This window comes from Dipodomys spectabilis, unplaced genomic scaffold, assembly GCF_019054845.1.
Source record: "Dipodomys spectabilis isolate Male_0828 unplaced genomic scaffold, ASM1905484v1 ptg000297l, whole genome shotgun sequence".
In the NCBI taxonomy this organism is placed as follows: domain Eukaryota; kingdom Metazoa; phylum Chordata; class Mammalia; order Rodentia; family Heteromyidae; genus Dipodomys; species Dipodomys spectabilis.
The window spans coordinates 7,674,095-7,697,105 of record NW_024870974.1 but is presented as its reverse complement, the minus strand read 5'-3'; the positions used below and the strand labels follow the sequence as shown (position 1 = coordinate 7,697,105).

The 23,011-nt window shown below is 39.7% G+C and overlaps 1 protein-coding gene across 1 annotated transcript; it reads right to left on the bottom strand.

The window, feature by feature from the left end:
* Nucleotides 1-1,311: 1,311 nt before the first annotated feature.
* On the bottom strand, nt 1,312-21,325 carry LOC122127180 (all-trans-retinol dehydrogenase [NAD(+)] ADH7). Its single transcript, XM_042701787.1, has 9 exons — nt 21,287-21,325; nt 15,127-15,228; nt 14,356-14,494; nt 13,980-14,067; nt 13,669-13,885; nt 8,663-8,923; nt 6,612-6,747; nt 3,116-3,254; nt 1,312-1,381 (listed from the first exon to the last, which is right to left on the bottom strand). The coding sequence occupies exons 1-9, from the start codon at nt 21,302-21,304 to the stop codon at nt 1,357-1,359; spliced, it is 1,125 nt and encodes a 374-aa protein (XP_042557721.1). The 5' UTR covers nt 21,305-21,325; the 3' UTR covers nt 1,312-1,356.
* Between the last annotated feature and the right edge of the window lie 1,686 nt (nt 21,326-23,011).

The window sequence follows — 23,011 nt, the reverse complement described above, 5'->3', positions numbered from 1 at the left end:
AGGAAACAAAGGGGAAACAAAGGAGGAGGCAACAATGCTTGATAAGAAATGTACTAATTACCTTATTCATGTAATTGTAGCCCCTCTGTACAGTATTTTCACAATAAAAAAAATAAGATTACAACAACAACAACAAAGGAACTCAGGGACTTTCTTACCTTGGTTGGCTTGAACTGTGATGGTCAGATCTCAGCCTCCTAAGTAGCTGGGATTACAGGCATGAACCATTGGCACTCGGCAATTTTATTAAGAATTTTTAACACATATTCTATGTGCACACACACTCACATACACACATGCTAATATCAAACTAAAACAACAACTCTTTTTTGTTAAATGGAATCATTATTAAATAAATATTAATAGACAGAGACCTGTATTAAACTTAGAGACCTTATTAAACTGAACACTATGATAAGTGGTATAATGTGTTTGTAGCTGTATTTTTGAGTATTATAAAGGTAATATTCTATAAAGTATTAATAGAAACTGACAAATAGCCCAATTGTGCCTCGACAATATACTTCTCCAATTGTGTCAATTGGTAGCTCTTTAAGTTAATCGTTGAAAAATGCATCCTTCCCTTAAATTTCCCAATTTTCTTCTTAATCCAACCAAATAATATGCCCAAAGTAACAAGTTTATTTCATAATCTTTTTTTTTTTGTCAGTTGTAGGGCTTGAACTCTGGGCCTGGGTGCTGTTCCTCAGCTCTTCATCTCAAGGCAAGTGCTCTACCACTTGAGCCACAGCACCACTTCCAGTTTTCTGGTGGTTAGTTGGAGATAAGAGTCTCATGGACTTTCCTGTCTGGGCTGGCTTTGAACCGCAACCCTCAAATCTCAGCCTCTTGAGTAGCTAGGATTACAGTTGTGATCCCACGGCACCTGGCTCATAATGTTATTTAAGTTAATTTATAACAAATATTTTAAGAACTATTTATGTGAAAATAGCAATGCTTTTACATTGTGTACAGTGTGCAATGAATATTTGTTCAGGAAATACTTTTACCACATTCTTATCTGCTGTGTCTCTTTTAAATCATAGCAACTGGTTTAAACTCCTAGAAAACTATCTTCATTCCAACATAGAAATCCAATTGTGCATTTTTCACACATATAAGTACAGCCTTTGAACACGTGAACTAAAATTAGTTTTATTATGAAGCCCCCCGCCAATTCACTGATGCTCATAAGGCTACATTTTTATTGAGATTCCATAAGCCCATATAAAGGATTGGGATGTTCCCAAATCTATTTCTGCTTGTTTCTGTGAAATAGATCCATGCTTCAAGGGAGGGAAGTGGAATGAGGAAAGTTCCAGGTCACCAGCACCCAGCACAGAATTCCTGTCACTCTCAAAATATGAGGATAGTTCGAATGCTGAAATGTCAGAAGAGTGATATTAGTGATTTGTTTCTGGATTTTTTTCCAACAATAATCCTTCCTGTCTGTCATAAAAACTAAGCAAATTGTTACTGAAAAACCATTAGGGTCTGAGATGAACCCCGACTAATTAATTTCCTCCTGTATATCTCTGATAAGAGCATTGGAGCTGAGTTTGGAACCATCACTATACCTGTAATTGACTGACAAAAGAAAAAGGTTCTTCCAGCTGGAGCAAAACTCAAATGAGGCTAAGGAGCTGAGAACTGGAAGGATGATTCGGGGTGCTTAGTCTTTTTGATGCCCAAACAACTTAGCCTAGAGGCTGGCGTAAAGTCTGTGCAAAATTCTTAGTTATTGAATAACTAGATCATATTAATAAATGATGGCTTGTAAAGCAAAGGCACTGACGATTTGAGGGTAACTGAGTTGAGGAAGCATGGTGAAGGTTTGTATGGGAAAAATCAGAAGCAGGAGGCCTGTTATCAAGTTCCAGCGTCAGTCAATACGTGCAGACTGAGCCTCGATCACTCTGAACGAAGGCAATGATGCTGTCTAGGAAAGCGGAAGGGGGGATGGAGGAGGAATGTCGAGATTGCACCTGCAGAGATGAGCACTGCTTTGTCCAAGGAAAGCAACAGAGGACAGAAGTTAGTCATAGTTCTGTGGTTTCTGGTTGGTAGAAGTAGAGTGAGTGACATTATGTATGAGATCAGACAGGCTGGTGAAAGAACTATTTGGGAAAAGTTGGTGATAATAAGTGAGACTCCGGTCTCCAGAACTATGAAAGAAAATGAGAGGGAAAGGGCTTTGGCTTATACACAGCAGTTTGGAGGTTATTGCATTAGGGTGGTATTTAAAACAAAATTTCTGAAGGGAGAATTTGTTTCTTTGGGAAACAACTACTGCTTATACTTAGCACTCATATTAAATGATTACTTGTGCTCTTCTGAATAAAGCAGTATTTGGTTTTTCTGACAGTTTTTCTGAGAAATCTGTTATTTACTTGGTGAACTAGTAATGATACGTTCACAATACAGTGACCCTGTAGGTGCGACCAGATGTGGAGATAGTCCCAAACTTGAAGAGTGAGTGAAAACTTTGATCTCAGGCTGCAGCGTAGTTCCTTTTACTAATGGAATCCAAATATTTTGTGAATGCTCAATAAATATTTATGGGCACAATGAATGAAATCAACTATTGTCTCCTAGGCAGGCTCTTTAGTTATTGTTATAGATATCTATAGCAAAGACAGCTGCATCTGACATTTGCTTGAATTCTCTCTATTGCAACATTACCTTTGCCCAATTGTCAAAGTCTAGAACATGAACACTCATGATCCCTGGGGCTTACCTAACCTATTAGAGAAGTTGGACAGGTGCTACAGAGAACATAGGCTTTATAATACAGTTTCACCCAGCACCAGCATGATCATGTAGACATACTGTTTATTTTCCTCATAACCTTAGATTCATCATCTGGTAAGAATAATATTTAATCTTCAAGGTTCAGAAGGAAGCATATTTGAAAACTGGAAAGTTTTCAAATTTTAGAGGACTTCAAAAAATGAATACAGGACAGTGACCTTCTGCGAGTTGACAGAAGTAGGCAACTATTATCAACATGGCTTGTTTATATAATCGAAATAAAACATGAAACAAACTGATAGGTTTAAAAAGTAACATAGACAAATAGCTTGCGGAGACACAAACACCATAAAATAATAGTTACCTTTGCCCAGAGTAGAGTAGTTCAAACCCTTCATTGATTTTTTTAAAAGGTAGAACATGGGTTATCAACTGGTCCAGGTCAAATTTCTTTGCTAGAAAATCAGTCACTAATTTAGGTACATCATCTCTGCTTTTCCAACCTGTAAACAAAAACACAGTTTTCTTTATACTTCATAAATTAGTCTATTTTGTTGCGGTACACTGTGGCTTTTCGGTTTTGCATTATTATTCTTTCCTGCATGGGATCATTCCCCATGACATACAAATGAGCATTATTTCTCTGATCTAAGAAACAAAGGTGGCAAATCCAGCAGTCACACATTTCCATGCCAGGTGTAAACCATGGAAAGAATCGACTCCAATGCATTGCGGTTGTTGTTTTTTCCCCTCAAGATTTCGCCAATTCATTGGTTACAGTTCTTTCACCAATTAGGCCCTTGCTTCAAGCACATTGATGGAACAGCTTCTATCAAGGCCATCTTTGACCTTCATTTTGACCCATTGGTCAACTATGAGTGCTGAAGTGACATACACTTGCTGTCAGCCAACACATCATCATCATCATCATCATTGTCCAATTACCTCAAGTAGAATATGGAGGTTTTTGTAAATTCTTTATGGCCTCCAGACTTCTAATATGCTCTAGGGCTTGGTCCTCATACCTGTACTCCTCTTTATATCTACCCTAAAAGTAATTCCCTCTAATCTCATGGACTTTAATAAGCTATATTTAAAACAATTACGAAGCCCGGCACTGGTGGCTCATGCCTGTAATCCTAGCTACTCAAGAGGCTGAGGTCTGAGGATCACGGTTCAAAGCCAGCCCGGGCAGGAAAGTCAGTGAGACTCTTATCTCCAATAAAGCACTAGAAAACTGAAGTGGCGCTGTGGCTCAAGCAGTAGAGCGCTCGCCTACTCTTCAGCGCTGAAGAGCTGAAGGACAGCACCCAAGCCCTGAGTTCAAGCCCCACACTGAAAAAACAAACAAACAAACAAACAAACAAAAAACAATTATGAGTGAGTGTGCACACATGCACCGGTGGTGTTGTATCACTGGGTCACTCCTCTGCTCCCAACTTTTGGTGGTTAATTAGGAATAAGAGTCTCACAGATTTTCCTGCTTATGCTGGCTTTGAACTTGAATCCTCAGATCTCAGCGTCCTGGGTTGTTAGGATCATAGGTGTGAGACAATGGTGCTGAGCTCAAAACATTTAAGAGTTTTATCTCCAATCTAGATCTCTACCTCTACAGACTCATCTCTAAACTGTGTTCAGAGGTCTGATAGGCATTTACACTTTGCTCAGCCCTACTTAGTCCTGATCTTTATTCCCTTCCCACTAGTCCTCAACTGGCTTCTTCTGCAGTCTTTCATCTCAATACGTGACAATGAGTTCATCATTGCCTGTTGCTCAAGCCCCAGATCTTGAATTCTGTTCTTTTTTTCCCTCAATGAAAATATATATATATATATATATATATATATAATCCTATAGGTGCTCTCTGAAAAATATGTCTAGGATCTGAATACTTCTTGCCAGAATCATCACTTTCCCAAGCCACCATCATCTCTTCCCTGCATTAAAATACCATGTGAAGTGTTCTCTCTACTCATTCCTTTGCCTCTTATGGGCCTTCCCCCTCAGAGCAGGCAGAAGCAAAACAGTAAACTGGAAGTCAGAACTGGCCTTACTTCCCTGAAAAGCAGGGAGAAAGGACAGGAATAACTCCACTCCCCTGCCCTCTTCTGCACTGGTCATGCTAACTTCACTCTTCCTGCCACTTTATCTACTTACTATGCCCTCTCCTAGAATAGTCTTCCAAGCTCATTTCCATTAGGTTTTTGCTTATCTTACTGAGAGACATCTCTGAATTTTTTATTTTTTATTTTTTTGCCGGACATGGAGCCTGAACTCTGGGCCTGGGCGCTGTCCCTCAGCTCTTCAGCTCAAGGAAAGCCCTCTACCACTGGAGCCACAGCGCTACTTCTGTCTTTTTCTGTTTATGTGGTGCTGAGGAATTGAACCCAGGGCCTCATGCTTGCAAGGCATGCACTCTACCGCTGAGCTACCTTCCCAGCCCCGACATCTCCGAGTTTTATAACAGAGCATTCCCATCTTCCCATCCTCTGGTACCACCTGACGCCCATCCCCTATTTTTCTCCTTTGTGCTTATCACGGTAAGATGCATTGTGCATTTGCTTACTTATTGTCAGCCTCTCTGCATCACAATGAGAAGAGTTGTCACTCACTAGCCGTGGAGGCTTTGTGTTTTTGCGTGTGCAGTATTTCCACCATCTGGAAACGTGTCTTGCACTTACTACATGCTTGAGATTTGATGAATTAACTAGTTTTTATGTCTACTATCCCTGAATTATCCATAATCTCCCCACCTCACACAAATAGTCAAAAAGGCAGAAGTTCAACTCAGGATTCTGTTGTGTTTCTCACTTGCAGTCTTCTTTCCCCCAAGGAGTGTTTCTGAGGAGTCTCATCCAAACCAGCTGCTCTCTGATTGTGTGTTTCAAACCAGCTGGTATCTAAGTGTGTGTGTCTCAAACCAGCTGGTCTCTGATTGTGTGTCTCAAGGGGAGAACAAGAAAGAGAGCAAACTCTAGCCAGCTTTAAACACCAGCTCCAGTTTGTCAACTCAACTAGTGGGGCAGGGACTTAACAGTTCCAAGTTTTATTATTCGTGAGCAGATAGTCACAGAGAAATAAAAGAGGCCAACACATTTACGTAAGACTGTTAGCAGTTTTGCATATGCTAAATAAGTCCTCTCATAATTTGTTTTGGAAAGCAAAAGCCACATTTATTTTTATATCATTTGCTTACCATGAATATTTGCATTTTCCACCAAATTATATACCTCTCTAAAGCAAGAATAAGATCTCTTTGTCTCAACAAGTACTTGAATGGTTTTCACTCACCTCTTTTGTGCCTTCAGAGGGTGAAGTGGCCTTTGATATGAGGGCACTAGAAAATGAGACCCCCATGGGGAAGGAGAATAGAAAGATTCCCCATGGCCCCTTGTATATTACTTTCTCTATGTAAACAGCAAATGTCTACAAAATCTGATCATCCTTTTTGCTTATTTATTTTGGCTTTGGATCCAGATTTTGGCTGGTGCTTCTATGTATTTAATAAATTTGATATTTCCTACCCATGGTGGTGTACGAAGAATACTACAATCCATTACAATTTTCCTGCCACGTAATTTACACCCAAGACACATACTGCTGGTGTCTTTTCATTCAGGCCTGAACTTTAGTCGCAGACAGTAATAGGAAATTGTGTGCACTAATACTGGCACTGAATCAAGGAGAGAACTGGACAATTGTCTTTGGGGGTACTCTTGTTTAGAGTACTTTAGCTCACTTTATACTCATCCTTGGAAGAAAGATCTTTAAGGAAGATGTGATGAGCCAGAGGCTTCTGTCCCTTGCCAGGCAGAAGGTAAAGCCACCACCTACTGCCCAGAGATCTTGGTGGCTCTCACCTCCAAAGACACACCCCTTCCACGTGCGTCCCGTGAAAAGCAGCATCGGGTCATAGCTGAGCAGCTTGGCTGTGGGAGGCGCGCCTACCACCACGCTGGTCCCATAGTTCATATGGCAGGAGGCCAGGGCATCAATCTGTGTTTAAAACAAGAAGATGGACTCTTAGGAGAGGAACACAAAGGCGCAACGCCTATGTGCATCTGATCATATGAAACGGTATTTATTGAAACAAGCTCCAGGAAATGGAAACAAAAGGGTTTTTTAAAAGAAAAAACCTGTTTTTGTTTTCTTTTCTTTTTGTTCTGTTTGTTTATATGTCTTTGGGAGTCCAACGTGTGGGTGGGGACGGGAGGGAAAAACTGGGAGAGAGGGAGGGGAGGGGTAACATTGTCCAAAGAGAAATGTACTCTTTAGCTAACTTATGTAACTGTAACCCCTCTGTATACCACCTGTATGATAACAATAAAAAAAAAAAAAGAAAGAAAATAAGGACTTTTTCCTATTGTGTCTTATGATAAGAAACAAAGGCTCAGAAATGCCCTGAGAACAATCATCTCAGTTCTAGTAGTTAGCTCAGTTTCCAAGTCAGGAAGTCAAATTAGACTTACAAATCTTTTGTTTAATTGATTCACAATACAGCTTTGGTTCTTAAACTACTACACACTGTCTGCCCTTTAAGACACAAAATGACTTATAGGGCGATCAGATTTCCAGTGTACCATGAACTAAAATCAGAGGAAATCCTTGGAGTGTTTTTATAGCAATGTCATCATTTCAGATAAGCCCGAAGACGTAAATGAAATTGAAGTACTAAATTAATATGGCTTTCTTACATTTAGTATGAAGATTAAATATTTATTTCTAGTTAAATTAAATATTAAATAAGAGGCCAGGAAGTCTTCTTGGTAATATCTTCGAGGCTAATTCCCCCCTTTGAACTCATTCAGCCGTTTGGCTATCTATTAATGATATTTTTCAAATACTTGTTAGATTGTAACTGCAGTTATTGCTGCTTTTCAGATGCCAATGTTCCCTAGAGTATCATCTAAAAATCAGTAGGCCCTAATAACTTAGGTAACATTGGACACTGCCCTATGAATATATGACCTAGAGTATCATTTGTTACTGCAAAGTGAATTTTAAGTGATGTTAGGAAAGGGATATGTAACAATGGTATGTAAAAGGTACCTTGCTCCTAAGCTACAAAAACAACCAACCAAACGAACAAAATAAAAACAAAACTTTTAAAGAAAATTACTGCTTGATCGTGAGTAGAACTGACTTTGTCCCATTTTCTAAATCTCCTGACCCATTCTAGGCCAGGGCTTTCTGATTTCCTGAGTTCTTGAGTTTCACAGATCTACACAAGGGTCTGGCATTGCCAGCTGCCCTGCCCTAAAGTCGGTAGCAGAAGAGTACTGAAGGCCCATTTGTGAAAATGGAGCCATATAACTTGAAGGACAGAAAGGATTAATGTAGATGTGGGGAGGAAGAATGATAGAACGGGTAATACTGATCAAGATGTACTGTGCCAATAATTGACATACTGAATTAAAATAACTTCATTCAACTACGTAAATGTAAACCATTTTAAAAAGCAGAATAGATCTCCTATTCCCTGTATCTCCCCATCTCCCCTTGGGAGTCACCTTCTGATGTTTGTTTGTGGTGTTTGTGGTGCTTGGATTGCAAAATAAAATTCAAGAGACGCAATCACCTTTTGAAGAATTCCACTTATGCAAGAAAGATAGTGCCTACAATTTTATCTAGAAGGTTCGTCTCCTTGTCCTCTAGTCGCAGGACAGGGGTATGGCAGGATGCTTAAATCTGGTCAGGTAGAACTGCTCTTAAGAGTGTGACTAGTTCAGCCAAAAAAAAAAAAATACTAGGTGATTATCATGTGATTTTTAAGGCAAAATATCTGATTATCAGCCATTGTTTGTGTGCTTGAATGAGAGCCTTTTTTAATAGCTGATAACAGAAAATGAACTTTGCCTTGTGAATATCGAACAGCTTGGACACTTTGTGGCTTTGGAATCTTAGCTCTTACCATAGTCTCATGACGTCCAACGACCTCAAAAGTGTAGTCCACAGAGTTGCCCGTCATCTCCGCCAGCACCTCGCTGATGGGCTTGGCAGAGTCCTTGGGACTGATGCACTCAGTAGCTCCTACTATCAAGGCCTTTTCAAACTTGTCTTTGTTGAGGTCAATGCCAATGATTCTGGAGGCACCGGCTGACTTGCAGCCCATGATGACGGACAGGCCAACCCCTCCCAGGCCGAAGACAGCACACGTAGACCCAGGGGTGACCTGTGGAGAGAAAAGTTGCCCTACACGTTACCAGTGGGTAAAACATCTTTAGTATGTCTGCTAGGACTGGATGACTCCCGTGAGAAAGCCACACAGAGGATTAGAAGAGGTAGAATGTTTGAGAAAGGGATTATGTAACAAAACAAAAACAGAATTTGCCAGATAAATGAAAACCCATCCTGAATGGCTACACTTTGCCCAGGAGGTTATTTTAGTCTACTTGGCTAGCATTCAGACCCTCACCCTCCCGGCAGGATTCGACAACAAGAAGACCTCCATTGACTCTCCTCCACAAAGCCATCCAAGATCTCTTTTATGTTTGTTCTGAATAACATTTTCTGACTAATCATGATTCTGAGTCATTTGTAAAGAAATAGATTTCTTTTTTTTCCCCAACAGAATCCCATCTCCTGGAGCAATTAGATGATTCCTGTATAGCTCTGGGAAGGGAATGCAGTTAAATCACTTCGGGGAGTTTTGCACAGTACTATGCTGCATTCACGAGGTCATTTTCCTGCCCGAAGAACTCTACCCTAGTTTTACATCAAGCAGAGAACCTAATATGGGTAAACCCATGGGCAATAAGCTTTGTTGTGGTTGTTTCTTTCCTCCCCCCCTTCCCCCCCCTCCCCCCCCCCCTCCGTTAAATACAAAGGTCTAAGGACAAACTGGGGCTTTTTGCAGATCTCTTGGCTTTCTGGCTCTGCCTCCCTTGCAATAACTGCATCCAAGAACTAGTCTGGGTGCATATGGCAGCATGTGTTTCGAAGCACCTGTACCTGTAAGCTGCAGGTTTGGGCGCCCCCTACGGTCTGTCTGTCTGTCTCATTGTCATTTAATTTTAGTGATGGGCTATGGCATCCGAATTCTTCATTCAGTCTTGAGGTTGGAGCTTTTGAGTCAAAGTAGCTATTCTCTCAAGGATCATCCAGATTCAGTCATTGTTGATTCATCCATTCACTCATTTCAGACCCAACTGGAAATTCCTTGCCTTTTCTCACTGTCTGTTCTGCCACTTGAATTGTTGAGACTTCAGAGGAAATCTTGTTGATAGTTGAATTTCAGGTTCTAGATTTAGGTACAAACCTTAGAGTCTTAGCTTATCGTAACAATAAGGTTGATGGTGTCTATTTTTGTGCATCTGGGGCTTTGGGCCATTAAGTTAGTCTCTGGGAATGGGCTGAGCAGGTGAGGTTAATGTAGTTGTTGATGCTTTCATGTCTGGCTCCTAGGAAAACTCAGGGCCTGGTGTACTTGCCTCCCTGGCCACGCTTCACAGGAATTCTCTCCCATCACTGTTGAAAGAAGTAAGTGCTACGCTTGGAGAGAACACCAGATCCCCTCTGCTCCAAATGCTGCAGTTCTATTTCTTTTGCTGATTCTTTCACCCTAATAAATCATGACCATGAGCCTAACAACTTCTCTGATTTCTTGATCATAGCTTAGAAGCCGGGGAAGGACTTCTGGTATACCCCAACATTGACAGTTTGGCCAATTTTCACACAGGCAAACACAAGCCTGCATGTTTCTTTAAGTGATTTGTCTTAAGATACAGCTACCAGGAAAAATTATTTTATTTCAAAGTATCAAGTGTCTCGATAAATAATATATTTAGCAAGTGCTAATATGGTACCAGTACACCAAGTACAGTAAAAAAATTATTACAAAGAATAATGTAAAGCTATATTCAGTGTCCTTTCTTTTATATCTATATTGGCAGAGAATTCTTGGTGTATGATTTCTAGGAGACCCATGGAAATGAACATTCCCAAGGTTTGGCTAAACACAAATGATCATTAACATGAGCTATTGTATGGGCACGAATGCTAATGCTCTATATTCATAGAACTCAAGCCTATTTGAACTATCGCTAGAACAAATATTCCATTCTCAACGTCCATATGTATGTGTGTGTGTGTTTCTTTTAAGTTGCTTAATCATTTTCATTTTTCTGCACATTTTGTATAGTCTCCTCTTTTATTCACTCATCTCTTTCCTGTTAATGTTTGCAATTTTTTGTGCTGTTACTGGGGCTTGAATTCAGGGCCTCATACTCTTGCTCAGGTTCTTCATTTATGGCTGGATTTCTACCATCTGAGCCATTCCTTTCAGTTTTTTGCTGGTTAACTGAAGATAAGACTCTCTCCGATTTGTTTGCTTTTGCTGGCTTCAAACTGCAATTCTCAGATCTCAGCCACCAGAGTAGCTAGGATTATAGATATAAGCCATCAGTATCCAGTTCCTACTAATATTTAAGTGATTACTATTGCCAGGCTATTTGCTTAAAAAATGCAGTAAGTAAAAACTTGGTCCATGTCTCTCAAACTTTTATTCTAATGGAGAAGATTAAAATATAATGAGTTAAGACTTAGTATACATTTTATTGAAGAAGCGATCATAGTTTTCTTAAATAATTGAGATGGACTGCTACTTAGTTGAAATAGGCCAAGAAAAATGAGAACTTCTCTGCTTAGGCACTTCTCTGTTTAAAGACAGAGAGTGATGTTACTCAGACATATGCTGAGCGACTGTGCTAGACCATCAGAGTATTTTATGACCATTACTCTGCCTTGTAAGTGAAGAATTATTGAGGACAGTCAAGAAGAGCAATGGGGGAAACAGTATGAAGTCCAGCACATCAAGCTAGTGAAGCTCTAATGTTGGTGATGAGTTGCAGAAAACGGTGAGATTTAAATCATATCATATAGATACAGTGAACAGAACATGCTGTTTGGATTGGCTGTAAGGGGATGGCTAGCAAAGAAGTAGGAGCAAACATATTTGAGGAGCAAGAGGAAGACAAAATTCATAATTTAGCTTTGTACATAAATGCGAGATATCTGTGGCTCATCTAAATGGAGGCATCAAGCATATCGGAGTTACATAAAAGAAATTCAGGACTCAGAGTGAGTCCTCCAAATACAGTTTGGAATCAACTCATGTTGATTTTGCTTCCGAGGTTTTAAGGCTTTCGAGTTGGATGAGATCACCGCTATGTGGTGATTCTTGACTAGCTTGTTAGAATGGTTTTTCCTGTTTCTGAATTGTACATAATTCTACTTAACTTCTTTGACTTAATAAGGATAACTAGGTACAAATAAAAACTCATTCATGAGTTTTGAAAACTTATGAATACTTTCATAAGTTATATGCCAGCTGTTAGGGAGTGTATGATCTTCTCCCACTCATATGCTGAAATCCTCATCTCCAGAACCTCATTTGGAGAGACGGTCTTTGCACAAGCAGTCAAGCTACAGTGATGTCATTCAGGTAGACCCTTCTATGGCTTGGACTTGTTTGGATATGTTTGCTCTGTCCCCTGGGAATTCATGGACTGGAGGCTTGGAACTTCAAGAGTTGACGTCTAGTAGGAAATGGGTCACTGGGGTAATCACCTAGAAGGATTTAGGATTAATCCTTGCTCTGAGAATCTCAGTTAAATCTGCCAAGAAAGATGGAGATGAGGCCGCCCCTGTACTTCTGCACTGTTGGCTTTTACAGACTGCTGCTTGCCTGCTCATAGTCATGCGATGGGGTGGCACATTCAAGGATGCTCTCATCAGAGGCTGGAAAGATAGGGCCATCAGGTTTTCAACCCCTAAACTGGAAGTTGAGTAAACTTCTTTATAAATCCTCAGGTGCTTTGTGTTTTGTTACAGCAACACAAAACTAACCTCACCCAAATAAAAAGGGAAGTTGGCTATAAAGACATATATCTAGGGATGATGACGAAAAGACACACTGGGAGAAGAAGGCCATCTCTAAGCCAAGAGGAATGGCCTAGAGCAGATCCTTGGCCTCAAACCCCAAGAAAGAACCAACCACGCCAACACTTGGATTTTAGATTCTGGTCCCCAGAACCATGAGATAAATTTTAGTTGCGAAAGTCACCCAGTGTATAGTATTCTATGAAAGCAGCTCTAGCAGGCTAATATATCTGCATGCTATGAAGAATGATGAATTTTAGAAGTGAATTAGAATTTTAGAAATCGAACCTGAAGGAGATGGGAGGAAATCAAGAGTAAATACCCAAAATTTAATAAAATTTCTATCCTCAATTTTTCTGTTTTTTTCCCAGTTGATTGGGCATTAAGCTGAGAAGTAAATGTTTTTAAAACATTTTGTTTGTTCATTTGCAAGTGTCTTTGGGATGCTAAGAAAAGAATATAAGAAAGGAAAAGAGGGAAAGAAGGATGGAAGGAAGGAAGGAAGCAAAGAAGGAAGGAAGGAAGGAAGGAAAGAAGGAAGGAAGGAGAAAAGGAAGGAAGCAGAAAAAGAAGGAAGGAAGGGAGGGAGGGAGGCAGGGAGGGAGGAAGGCAGGGAGAAAGGGAGGAAGGAAGAAGAAGGAGAAAAGAAAGAAAGAAAGAAGGAAGGAAGGAAGGAAGAAAGAAAGAAAGAAAGAGAAGAAAGGAAGGGAAAGAGGAAGGAAGAAATAAAGAAGAAGGAAGGGAGGGAGGGAGAGAGGAAGAAAAAAGAAAGAAAAGAAGGGAGAGAGGAATGAAGGAAAAAAAGAAAGATAAAGGAAGATAAAAGAAGGAAGGGAGGGAGGGAGGCAGGGAGGTAGGAAGAAGAAAAAAGAGGAAGAGGAAGAGAAAAAGAAGAAGGAGGAGGAAGAGGAGGAGGAGGTGGAGGAGGAAGAGAGGGAGAGAGAGAGAGGGAGAGCTAGAGGAGGAGGAGGAGAAGGAAAAGGAGGGAGGGAGGGAAGGAAGGAGGGAGATGTTAGTCTACCCTACCCTGTTTCTTACCTTGCCAGTTTTCATAGCAGCCCCATATCCAGTGGAAAATCCACACCCGATTAAGCAGACTTTCTCAGGAGGAGCAGCGTCATCAATCTTGGCTACACAAATTTCCTCCACTACTGTGTACTCAGTGAACGTACTGGTGTTCATGAAGTGGTAGACAGTTTTACCCTTGCATGTAAACCTGGTAGTGCCATCAGCCAGGACCCCAAGACCAGTTAAACTATATGAAACATCAGAGGCCGATAGTTATTATTCAATTCAAAAAGCACAAGAAACTCAACTGTCATTGGAGTGACACAATGCCTGACACCTACTCACTCCTGATGCAAACATTGCCCTGTGGGTTACGGCAGGCAGCACACTCTCCACACTGTGGCAAAAAGAGGGGGATGACTTTGTCACCTAAAAGAAAAACATCATGATATAAGCTACTGTGTGTTAACAATGAGATAAATGAATACAAGCTGAACCCATAACTACACAGGAAAGTTCATTGAAAAGATTCAAAGGTTACATGCACTGTAAATGTTACTAGCTAATGATGGAGATTTTGCCATGGTAAGTACAACTTGGTACAATTGCTTACTGCATCTTTCTGAGTTGGGTTAAGGCTCAAATGACTCCTGGCAGGTACTATTATTATTTTTTTTCTGGAATAGTGAACATCTACATACTGACATGTGTGCAGACCTGGTTTTACCGTCCGAACACCTTCTCCAATGCTCTCTACCACTCCAGTTGCTTCGTGTCCAACGATCACTGGGAATTTCGACGCCATTGCTTTTTTTATCACATGGTCGTCTGTGCGACAGATTCCTGAAGCCAAAATCTGGGCTCAAAAGCAAGCAAACAAAACCCTTGTGAACCCAACAGCAAACCGGTCATTTACCAATTGAGAGAACATTGAGTTAGGTCTTGAAGAGATTATCATTGTTTCTTCTCCATCATTTTCTGATATGAGACTCTGACAAGACTCTGAAACCTAAAATCAATAACCAGATGAATTCTTTCTTTTCAAAGGAACTATAATATTTTAAATATTGCTGGGGCCTTTCTGTGGGGAACTTGAAGGAACTGGATGCAGATGTTACCAAGGCAATGTGTAGATTTTTGCAGTCAGGTTCTTCAAAGACTGTCTTAATAAAGGGTGGAGGGAATGGTGGCCAAGGTGGTAAGGAAGGAGCTGTATCTCACTGTGACCAAAGGAGAGGATCGAAAGAAGGCTGGCAGCAGTGACCTCTCAGCAACTGGTCCCCAAACCAATGGTCAGACTCTGTCCACTGGAATGGGAGGGGGAAGGGAATGATCCAGAAGTTGTCATGCCATTTCTCAGGCACAAATGACTTCCTCTTTCCTGTGAAAGGTAATCTCAGTATACCCGGACTTCAGGAAGATTTTCAAAGCAGTCATTAGGCATGCCTATTCACCATTTTTTCATCAAATGAAAGGCCCTTTCATTACCTTAATGCGAACTTCTTTAGCCTTCGGTGGAGAGACTTCTATTTCCTCAATGGAGAAGGGAGTATTTGGTTCCCACAGTACCGCAGCTTTACACTTAATAACCTAAGAAATGGACAAGTGTTGTAATGGGCCCCCATCGCCTTTATAGATACTAGAAATGACCAATGTAAACAGATGATAGATGTAATACTGTATATTTTCTGGAATGATTTTCACCCAATACTGGTGTCTTCCACATCATCTGATGTTTGGAAATGCCATCCAGAAGGACAAAATACTCAGTCTAGGACCACATAGCACATGACATGTAAGCTGTATTAAATGTGAGCTCTCCTGTCTGCCACCCATTGCTTTAGAAAACCCCGTGTTCACATAATATTCCAGCAAATGAGCTTCTTTTGTTACAATTTCAAAAGCAAGGGATGAACTGAGCCATTACCTGGGCATTGATTATTCACAAAAGACAAATCTGGCAGACATAACATGCTGCTAATGTGCTTGCAAGAGCAGAAGACTCTATTCCTTTGATGCCTATAACCATGTAGCGATATGAAGAAACTAGAGCATGGAGGAAATGTGGAAGAACTACACTGCCTGAGACTAGATTTCCTGAGAAGGATGAATCTGTGTCTTTGCCAATGTACCTCCTTTTTTGCCACTTAGCACAACTGAGTTAGGCAAGTTAAAGATTCTCACACTGAGGGATCGTCTGTGGCTAGCTTTCAGTCCGTTAGCTGTTTTCATTTTGTTTTTTATTGCTCTTATAAAGGTGATGTACAGAGGGGTTACAGGTACATATGTCAGGTAGAGAGTACACTTTCTGGACAATGTTGCTCTTTTCCTCTTTCTCTCCCAGTTTCTTTCTCCCATCCCCACCCACAAGGTGTATAATTCACTTCCAATGTAGCATCTAGTGCGTACCATTGCTGCATTTGCTTGCCAGTACCCTCCCAAAGATAGATAAACAAGACAGAAAGATAACAACAACAGCAACAAAGCATTCTGGGCTTCATTTTGATAAATATTATTTTATATGATCAGATGAATTCTTCTAAGAGTATCCTTTGGTCTTACTGTGTGTGAATGTCTAGAGTTCTGTATACTTTATCATGTGTATATTAGTATATATTAGATGGTGTATATTAGATCTGGTGTATATTAGATCTAGTTTCCACATATGAGAGAAAACATCACCATTTGTCACTCTGAGCTTGACTTAGTTCACTTAACATGGTTTGTTCTAGTTCCATCCAGTTAGCTGTTTTTATTTGTTTGTGATGCTGGGGGTAGAACCCAGGCCTTGTACTTTCTAGTCAAGTGCTCTACCATTTGAGCCACTTCCCTAGTTCTTTTATTTTATTTTTGAGAAATGATCAAACAAGTAGGCCTCTGATAAAATATTGAAAGCTAAAGTGATCTAAGTTGCCTTGTTGGACGTACATAGGCTTAACTAGTTGAAGAAAGCATTCATAAGAAAAGCATTCAGACAAGATTACCCTGTATTTCCAGATATTCTTATACCCCAGGGGTGACAACTTCCAAGGCAAATATAACAAGCTAGCCTGTAAAATATTGTTCCATGCAATCATAAGAAGTATTTTTTCCAGCAAACATAATTTTATTCTTTGAAATGGCTGAATATTTAAAAAGCCATCATAAGAAGTATTTTTAAGAAAAAACAATGAAATGTAATTCTCAGATTGTCAAGCCGATTACTTTTCACTTAGTGGGAACATACATATTGCCTGAAGGAAAGAAAATGGACTTTGTTGCTCAGATTAACCTCTTTGGAAGGTAATCCACAGTGTACATCAAGACACATTTTCCTCTCTTAATTCCGTTACAAAATCTGCCTTAGCCAAACTCAGAGTGACAAATGGTGCCTGTTTTCTCTCATCTGTGGAAGCTAGATCTAAAATACACGGGGACAGGACAAATTTTACAGGGTTCTAGGCATTCACACCCAGTGAGACCAAAGGAGGAAACTTTGAACACAAAGGCACAAGGACTATGTACATTTGATCATACAAAATAATATTTATCAAAATAAATTTCTGGAAATGGAAATGAGTTTTTTTCTTTGTTGCTGTTTTTGTTGTCTTTTTGTCTTGTTTGTTTGTCTGTTTTTTGGGGAGGGCAAGGGAGAGGGACAGAAACGGAGGGACAAAGGGTGAACAAATGCAGCAATACCACTGATTAGACACTATGTTGGAAATGAACTATACAACTGGTGGGTGGGATGGAGGGAAAAACTGAGAGAGTGTGAGCGAAGAGGAAAAAGAAATGTAAAGCAAAGCAATGTACACTTTACTGGACATGTAACTGTAACCCTCTGCACATCACCTTTAGAGTAACAATAAAAAAACTTAAAACTACGCCTTAGGGAAATGTTAACTGCAGGAAATCTTTTTGTTGTTGTTTTGTCAGTCATGGGGTTTGAACTCTGGGCCTGGGAGCTGTCCCTGAGCTCTTCAGTTCAAGGCGAGCTTTCTACCACTTGAGCCACAGCACCACTTCTGGTTTTCTGGTGGTTAGTTGGAGATAAGAGTCTCACAGACTTTCCTGCCTGGGCTGGCTTTGAGTAACCTGCTGAGTAGCTAGGATTACAGGTGTGAACCACTGAAGCCCTGCTGGAAAATTGTTTTTTATTACAAAAATACTGTACAGAGGGGTTACAATTACATGGGCAAGATAATGAGTGCATTTCTTATCAAGCATTGTTGCCTCCTCCTTTGTTTCCCCTTCCCATCCCTTCCCATCTCCCCCCCATCCCCCTTATCCCCCATCCCACCCCCTGCCAAAGTTGTAAAGTTCGTTTTTCGACATAACGACTTGTACATCTCATTGTTGCAATGGGTCCACCTGTATCCTTATTTAAATGATTTGTTTTTGCCCTTCCCCTCCACAAATTATACCAACATCAAATACAGTGAAAGCAGAGCTTATACTGTGGGGGAGGGACATACAAAGCAGCAAAGAAATCATCTTATAAATAAGTTAGGAACAATCGCATGAAAGAAAAAAAACATTTGAATACATATCTTAGGGTTCATTTCCCTAACATCAACTTATCTGACCTTTTCTGCTTGACTCAGACATATACTAGGTATTGCAAATAAGGGAAACCATGGGACCTATGTTTCTTTGAGCCTGGCTTACTTCACTTAATATAATTTTTTCCAAGTCTTTCCATTTCCTAACAAATGGGGCAATGTCATTCTTTCTGATGGAGGCAGAGAATTCCATTGTGTATATATACCACATTTTCTTGATCCATTCATCTACTGAGGGGCATCTGGGTTGGTCCATATCTTAGCTATGGGAAATAATGCTGCAATAAATACAGTTGTGCTGGTAGCTTTAGTATGGTCTTGTTTGTGATCATTTGGGTAAATGCCCAAAAGTGGGATTGCTGGGCCATAGGGGAGCTCTATGTAGAGTCTTTTGAGGAAACTCCATACTGCTTTCCAAAGTGGTTGAACAAGTTTATACTCCCACCAACAATGCAGTAAGGTTCCCTTCTGTCCACATCCCCTCCAGCATCTGTTGTTATTAGAGTTCTTGATTCTAGCCATTCTAACTGGGGTGAGGTGGTATCTCAATGTTGTTTTGATTTGCATTTCTTTTATGGCTAGGGAGATTGAGCATTTATTTCTTCATGTGTCTATTGGCCATCCTTCTTTCCTCTTCAGAGAAGTTTCTCTTTAAGTCTTTAGTCCACTGATTTATTGGGCAGTTGTTTCTTTGAAGATTTGTTGTTGGGGATTTAATTTTTTGAGTTCCAGGTATATTTTAGATATGAGACCCTTGTCTGTTGTATGGCTAGTGAAGATCATCTCCCAATCCGTGGGCTTTCTATTGATATTGCTAGCTATGTCCTTTGCCATGCAGAAGCTCTGCAATTTCATGCAATCCCATTTGGAAAATCTTAATATAGGCTAGAGAACATAATAGGACTTTATAAAAAGAAAAATGCAAATAAAAACCAAGGAATGGGGAAATAAATTGTAGTAAATCTAGAAACCTATCTCAGGCACTTAAGACTATTTATTTATAAGTTGTAGTAAACTGGGAAAATGTTACTAAAAAGTTGGAAAGATAGAATAAAAACGTTCGAGTGCTGTGTTGGTATGGCTATATAAAATATGGGTACAAAAATGATGAGGGAACGGAACGAAACTGGAATCATGCAATGTGAGGATGTAAGCTTCTGCTGTATTTTTCCCCTTATAGTTACTGGTGATTCAAATTGTCTGGAATGACCATTATAATTGAATTATGTTTTTCCAAAATTCAAAATTCTCAAAATTGAGTCCTAACCTTCAATTTCCCAGAATATGATGATAGTATTTGGAGGTAGGGTGTTTGAAGAGGCAATTGAGCTAAAGTGATATCATTAAAGTTAGTCTTAACTTGTAGAGCTAGTCATTTTATAAGAAAAAGAGACTAAGACACAGACACAGACACACACACACACACACACAAAGGTAATGAAAATGGAGAACAAGGACATTCAAGCTAAAGAGAAAGATCTCAGAAGAAACCAATGGTGTCAGTGGCTTGTTCTTAGAATTCCAGATTTTAGACGTAAGAGAAGATAAATGTCTCCCATTCAAGTAATAATCATATATGACCCTGCTTAGGTTCTAGAATCAAACACGATGGCTCTAGACTAAGTAAAGTCTCACTCTTTAAGTCATTTCGTGCATGGCACTTGGTTATGATAACCTTAAGCAAACCAATTCATTTATCTTTTAGTTTTTAATGAAAATGAAAAAAAATACAAGGAAGGGAAAAAGCAATCCATTATGGAAAGGGCACCTCTTCTTTCCTGAGCCACACTGAAAAGTTAGAACAACTTAGGAACTACATATCTCTTCTGCAAACCACAGCACTGTGCAGTTATCTCCAAATGAACTGATATAGCAACTACTCCAGCTGTAGTATACATCCGATCATGACAGTGTAATGTCTGGGGCCACCGAATGTCTCCATTACTGGATGTGTGCTGGCAGTGTCTGGATTGCCTCTTGAAGAGAGCAGCATTGGTGTCTGAGCCCCTGGTTGGCTGGCCATGTTTAAGACCCCCTGTAAATCTGTGGTTCGTTCATTTCAATGGCTAGAGTCACTGGCTTCTCAGTGAAAAAAATGGATCATCCAGATCAGCTAGTCTTCTTGGATTTCTGACCCAGATGCAGGTATTTTTATTCCAGTTGTACTTAATTCGGGGGGGGGGGGTGGGCGGAGTTTCAAATTCTAACATGAGAGTATTCGCTCTCTCATCACTCAACCTAAGACTTCAAATGCCATTTCTGTTCTTCCCCAAAACTTGAGACAGTGTAAGTACAGCATATGCTAAGAACACAGCAAACTAACAAGAAGCATCAAAAACATTTTGCAGGCTGGGAAGGGATGTGAAGGGTAAACCAAAGGAGGAGGCTGCAATGCTTGGTAAGAAATGTATGCATTATCCTGCCCATGTAATTGTAACCCCTCTGTACAGTATGTTCACAAATAAAATTAAATTAAATTAAAAAAAAACATTTTGCAATTGTGTGCCCATCTAAAGCAAGTGCTTGTACTCATCTTCTTGAAAGTGAGAAAAACTCAGTGATTTCTAAAGTTAAAATTAATTCTGACATTTTTAAAAAACAGGAGCAAACCTAATTATCTACAACATAGCCTTATTTTTATGGAAGTTTAAAACTTATGTTTTAATTTTTTTAATGCATCTGAGAAACCTTCAAAGCATACTTGTTGTCCACCTGCCTTTCAGAATTAGCATTTCTTAGACTCCCAAACCTACTGAAAAATGAATACAGTGCATACTACTGAGAATATTGATAAAAAAAATATAAAAATCTCCTTCTGGAAATACTCTGCTCATCAGAGCAAATACTCATCTTTCCTGAAAGAAAATTGTGAATAACACCAGTATACTGTCAACCATAATTCTCTATTGTTCTCTAGTAGGTTACAGAAAACTCTTCCATGTGTAGTTTTCATTAATTTAACTTTGCCTGTACTGTATGCCTGCTCAAAGGGCATTCCATTCCTCAAGGGATATCCTCAAAGCTTTAATTATTTGACTAGATTCAAAGTTTTAAATGCCAACCCTACATTACTAGAGCATAACAATAACCACACCCACTCTGCTTACTTTTCCAGCCGTGCTCATCCTAGCTTCCTCTTGATTCTGAACTTCAGGAAAGGGGGATTTTTCTGATTGAAAAGTTATCACTCTGCTGTGCATAACAGTACCTTCTGCTTCCCAATAAATAGTCAGTTCCTAAGTTCCGCCTCCAACAATCTGATTCATAGCTTTCCCCAGAAGCCCTGCCTCTTTACAAATGAGTAGTGAAGAGAATTCTACTAGCTATGATGATTAATCCAAGAGCAGGAAATAACCAAACCCATTGAAAGGAAAGAAAGCATCCTTAGTCATTTTATTAATAATATTAATAATATATATTTAAAAACACCTTTGTTTATGTGTTCCTTGCGTGTGCTGTGAGGCAACTCATTTTAGAGACGTGTGTGTAGACACGACTTCAGTCTTCAAAGACTTGATGTAGTTTATAGAAAATGTGCAAATAAATATCAAGAAAGACAGAGCCAATGAGATGTAAAAAGTATTGGAATAGAAGGTCAAAGTTGAGGGGGAAAAAAGAGATTGGGAGTATACAGGACATAGAAATGAACTGCTGTGGTTTCTAGGTATGTGAGAGCTAGAAAGTTAAGGAAAACTTATGCCTAGAGAAATTATCATCTGACCCCAGATTACATTATCCATGGAACAAGGGCATAATATCAACAGGCTATGCAGTTTACACACACACAGGTTCCCAGAGTAAGGGCTTCAAAGGAATTACACATAAACACTCGAATTCTAAAGGGCTTTCATTTATTTGGCAAGTTCTTAGCTCCTCAGAATCAACTGTCCAGCCATTTCTTACCACTGTCTCCTCATATAGGACACGATCCTAGGATCTCTTGAATCTAGTCTTTCTTTTAGTAAGCGATGATCCAAGCTGGCTCTTACCCTGGGCAGCAGTCATGTTTACATCATCACACTCCATCTCCAGTAAAGGAAATGTCACCCTGTGGAGTGATCCAGTCAAGTCTTTGGACAGAGCTGTTCAGACCGGAAAATCCAGAAAATAAAGTCTTTCCAACCCACAGGGGAAGATTTAGTAAGGTTTACCGTTATATATAAATAAAATTTTCCTTGACAAGGAATGTAGTAAGTGCTGTAGATCTGATTAAAAATACATCCACATCAAATTCAGAATTCATCTTTATAATTAAGAATTCTAATAGTCAAATGAAAGGTACCTGGTAAAAGCATTGCTAATTGATCAAGGCAGTACATAAATGCCATTGGTTTAGCATTAGGTGCTGAAGACCTAGCACTCCTTGCAGTCTTTGTCATAGAATTAAACAGGTTTAGACAAGGTATACGCTCAGCCTTCAAATCAAATAAACCAAAGTTCATCAGCAACATAAACTTTGTTTGCTTGTGAATTGATGTGAAAACCCAGCCATATGGCCGCATGCCAGCGCATCGGCAGTCACTTGGTTGATAAAAATCCCTCTTAAGGGATTGGCAATGCCTTAGAGGATATCAACAAAGAAAATGTAGTTTTTTCCAAAATTAATGTATCTGAATAAATCTTTTGTTAGAAGTTTTTGCAAGGACTTATTCTTAGTATGAAAGGATTAAGGTAGAGAGACCTGGAAAAGAGAGAGCAGCATTTCCAGCTCCCTGTGAAGGAAGTGAGAGTTAAGTCATTATGATCTTAATCCATCTCTGTGAAAACTGATTGGATGATAAAAAAAAAAAAAAGCTGAAACTTGAAAAGCAGCCAAGGAAAAACTGAGCTAA

Coding starts and splice junctions, on each gene's coding strand:
- LOC122127180 (XM_042701787.1), bottom strand. Junction 14,068..14,355: donor TGTTCGGACGGTAAAACCAG/GTCTGCACACAT, acceptor TTTTTCTTTTAG/GTGACAAAGTCATCCCCCTC. Junction 3,255..6,611: donor GAAGGGGTGTGTCTTTGGAG/GTGAGAGCCACC, acceptor TTTTGTTTACAG/GTTGGAAAAGCAGAGATGAT.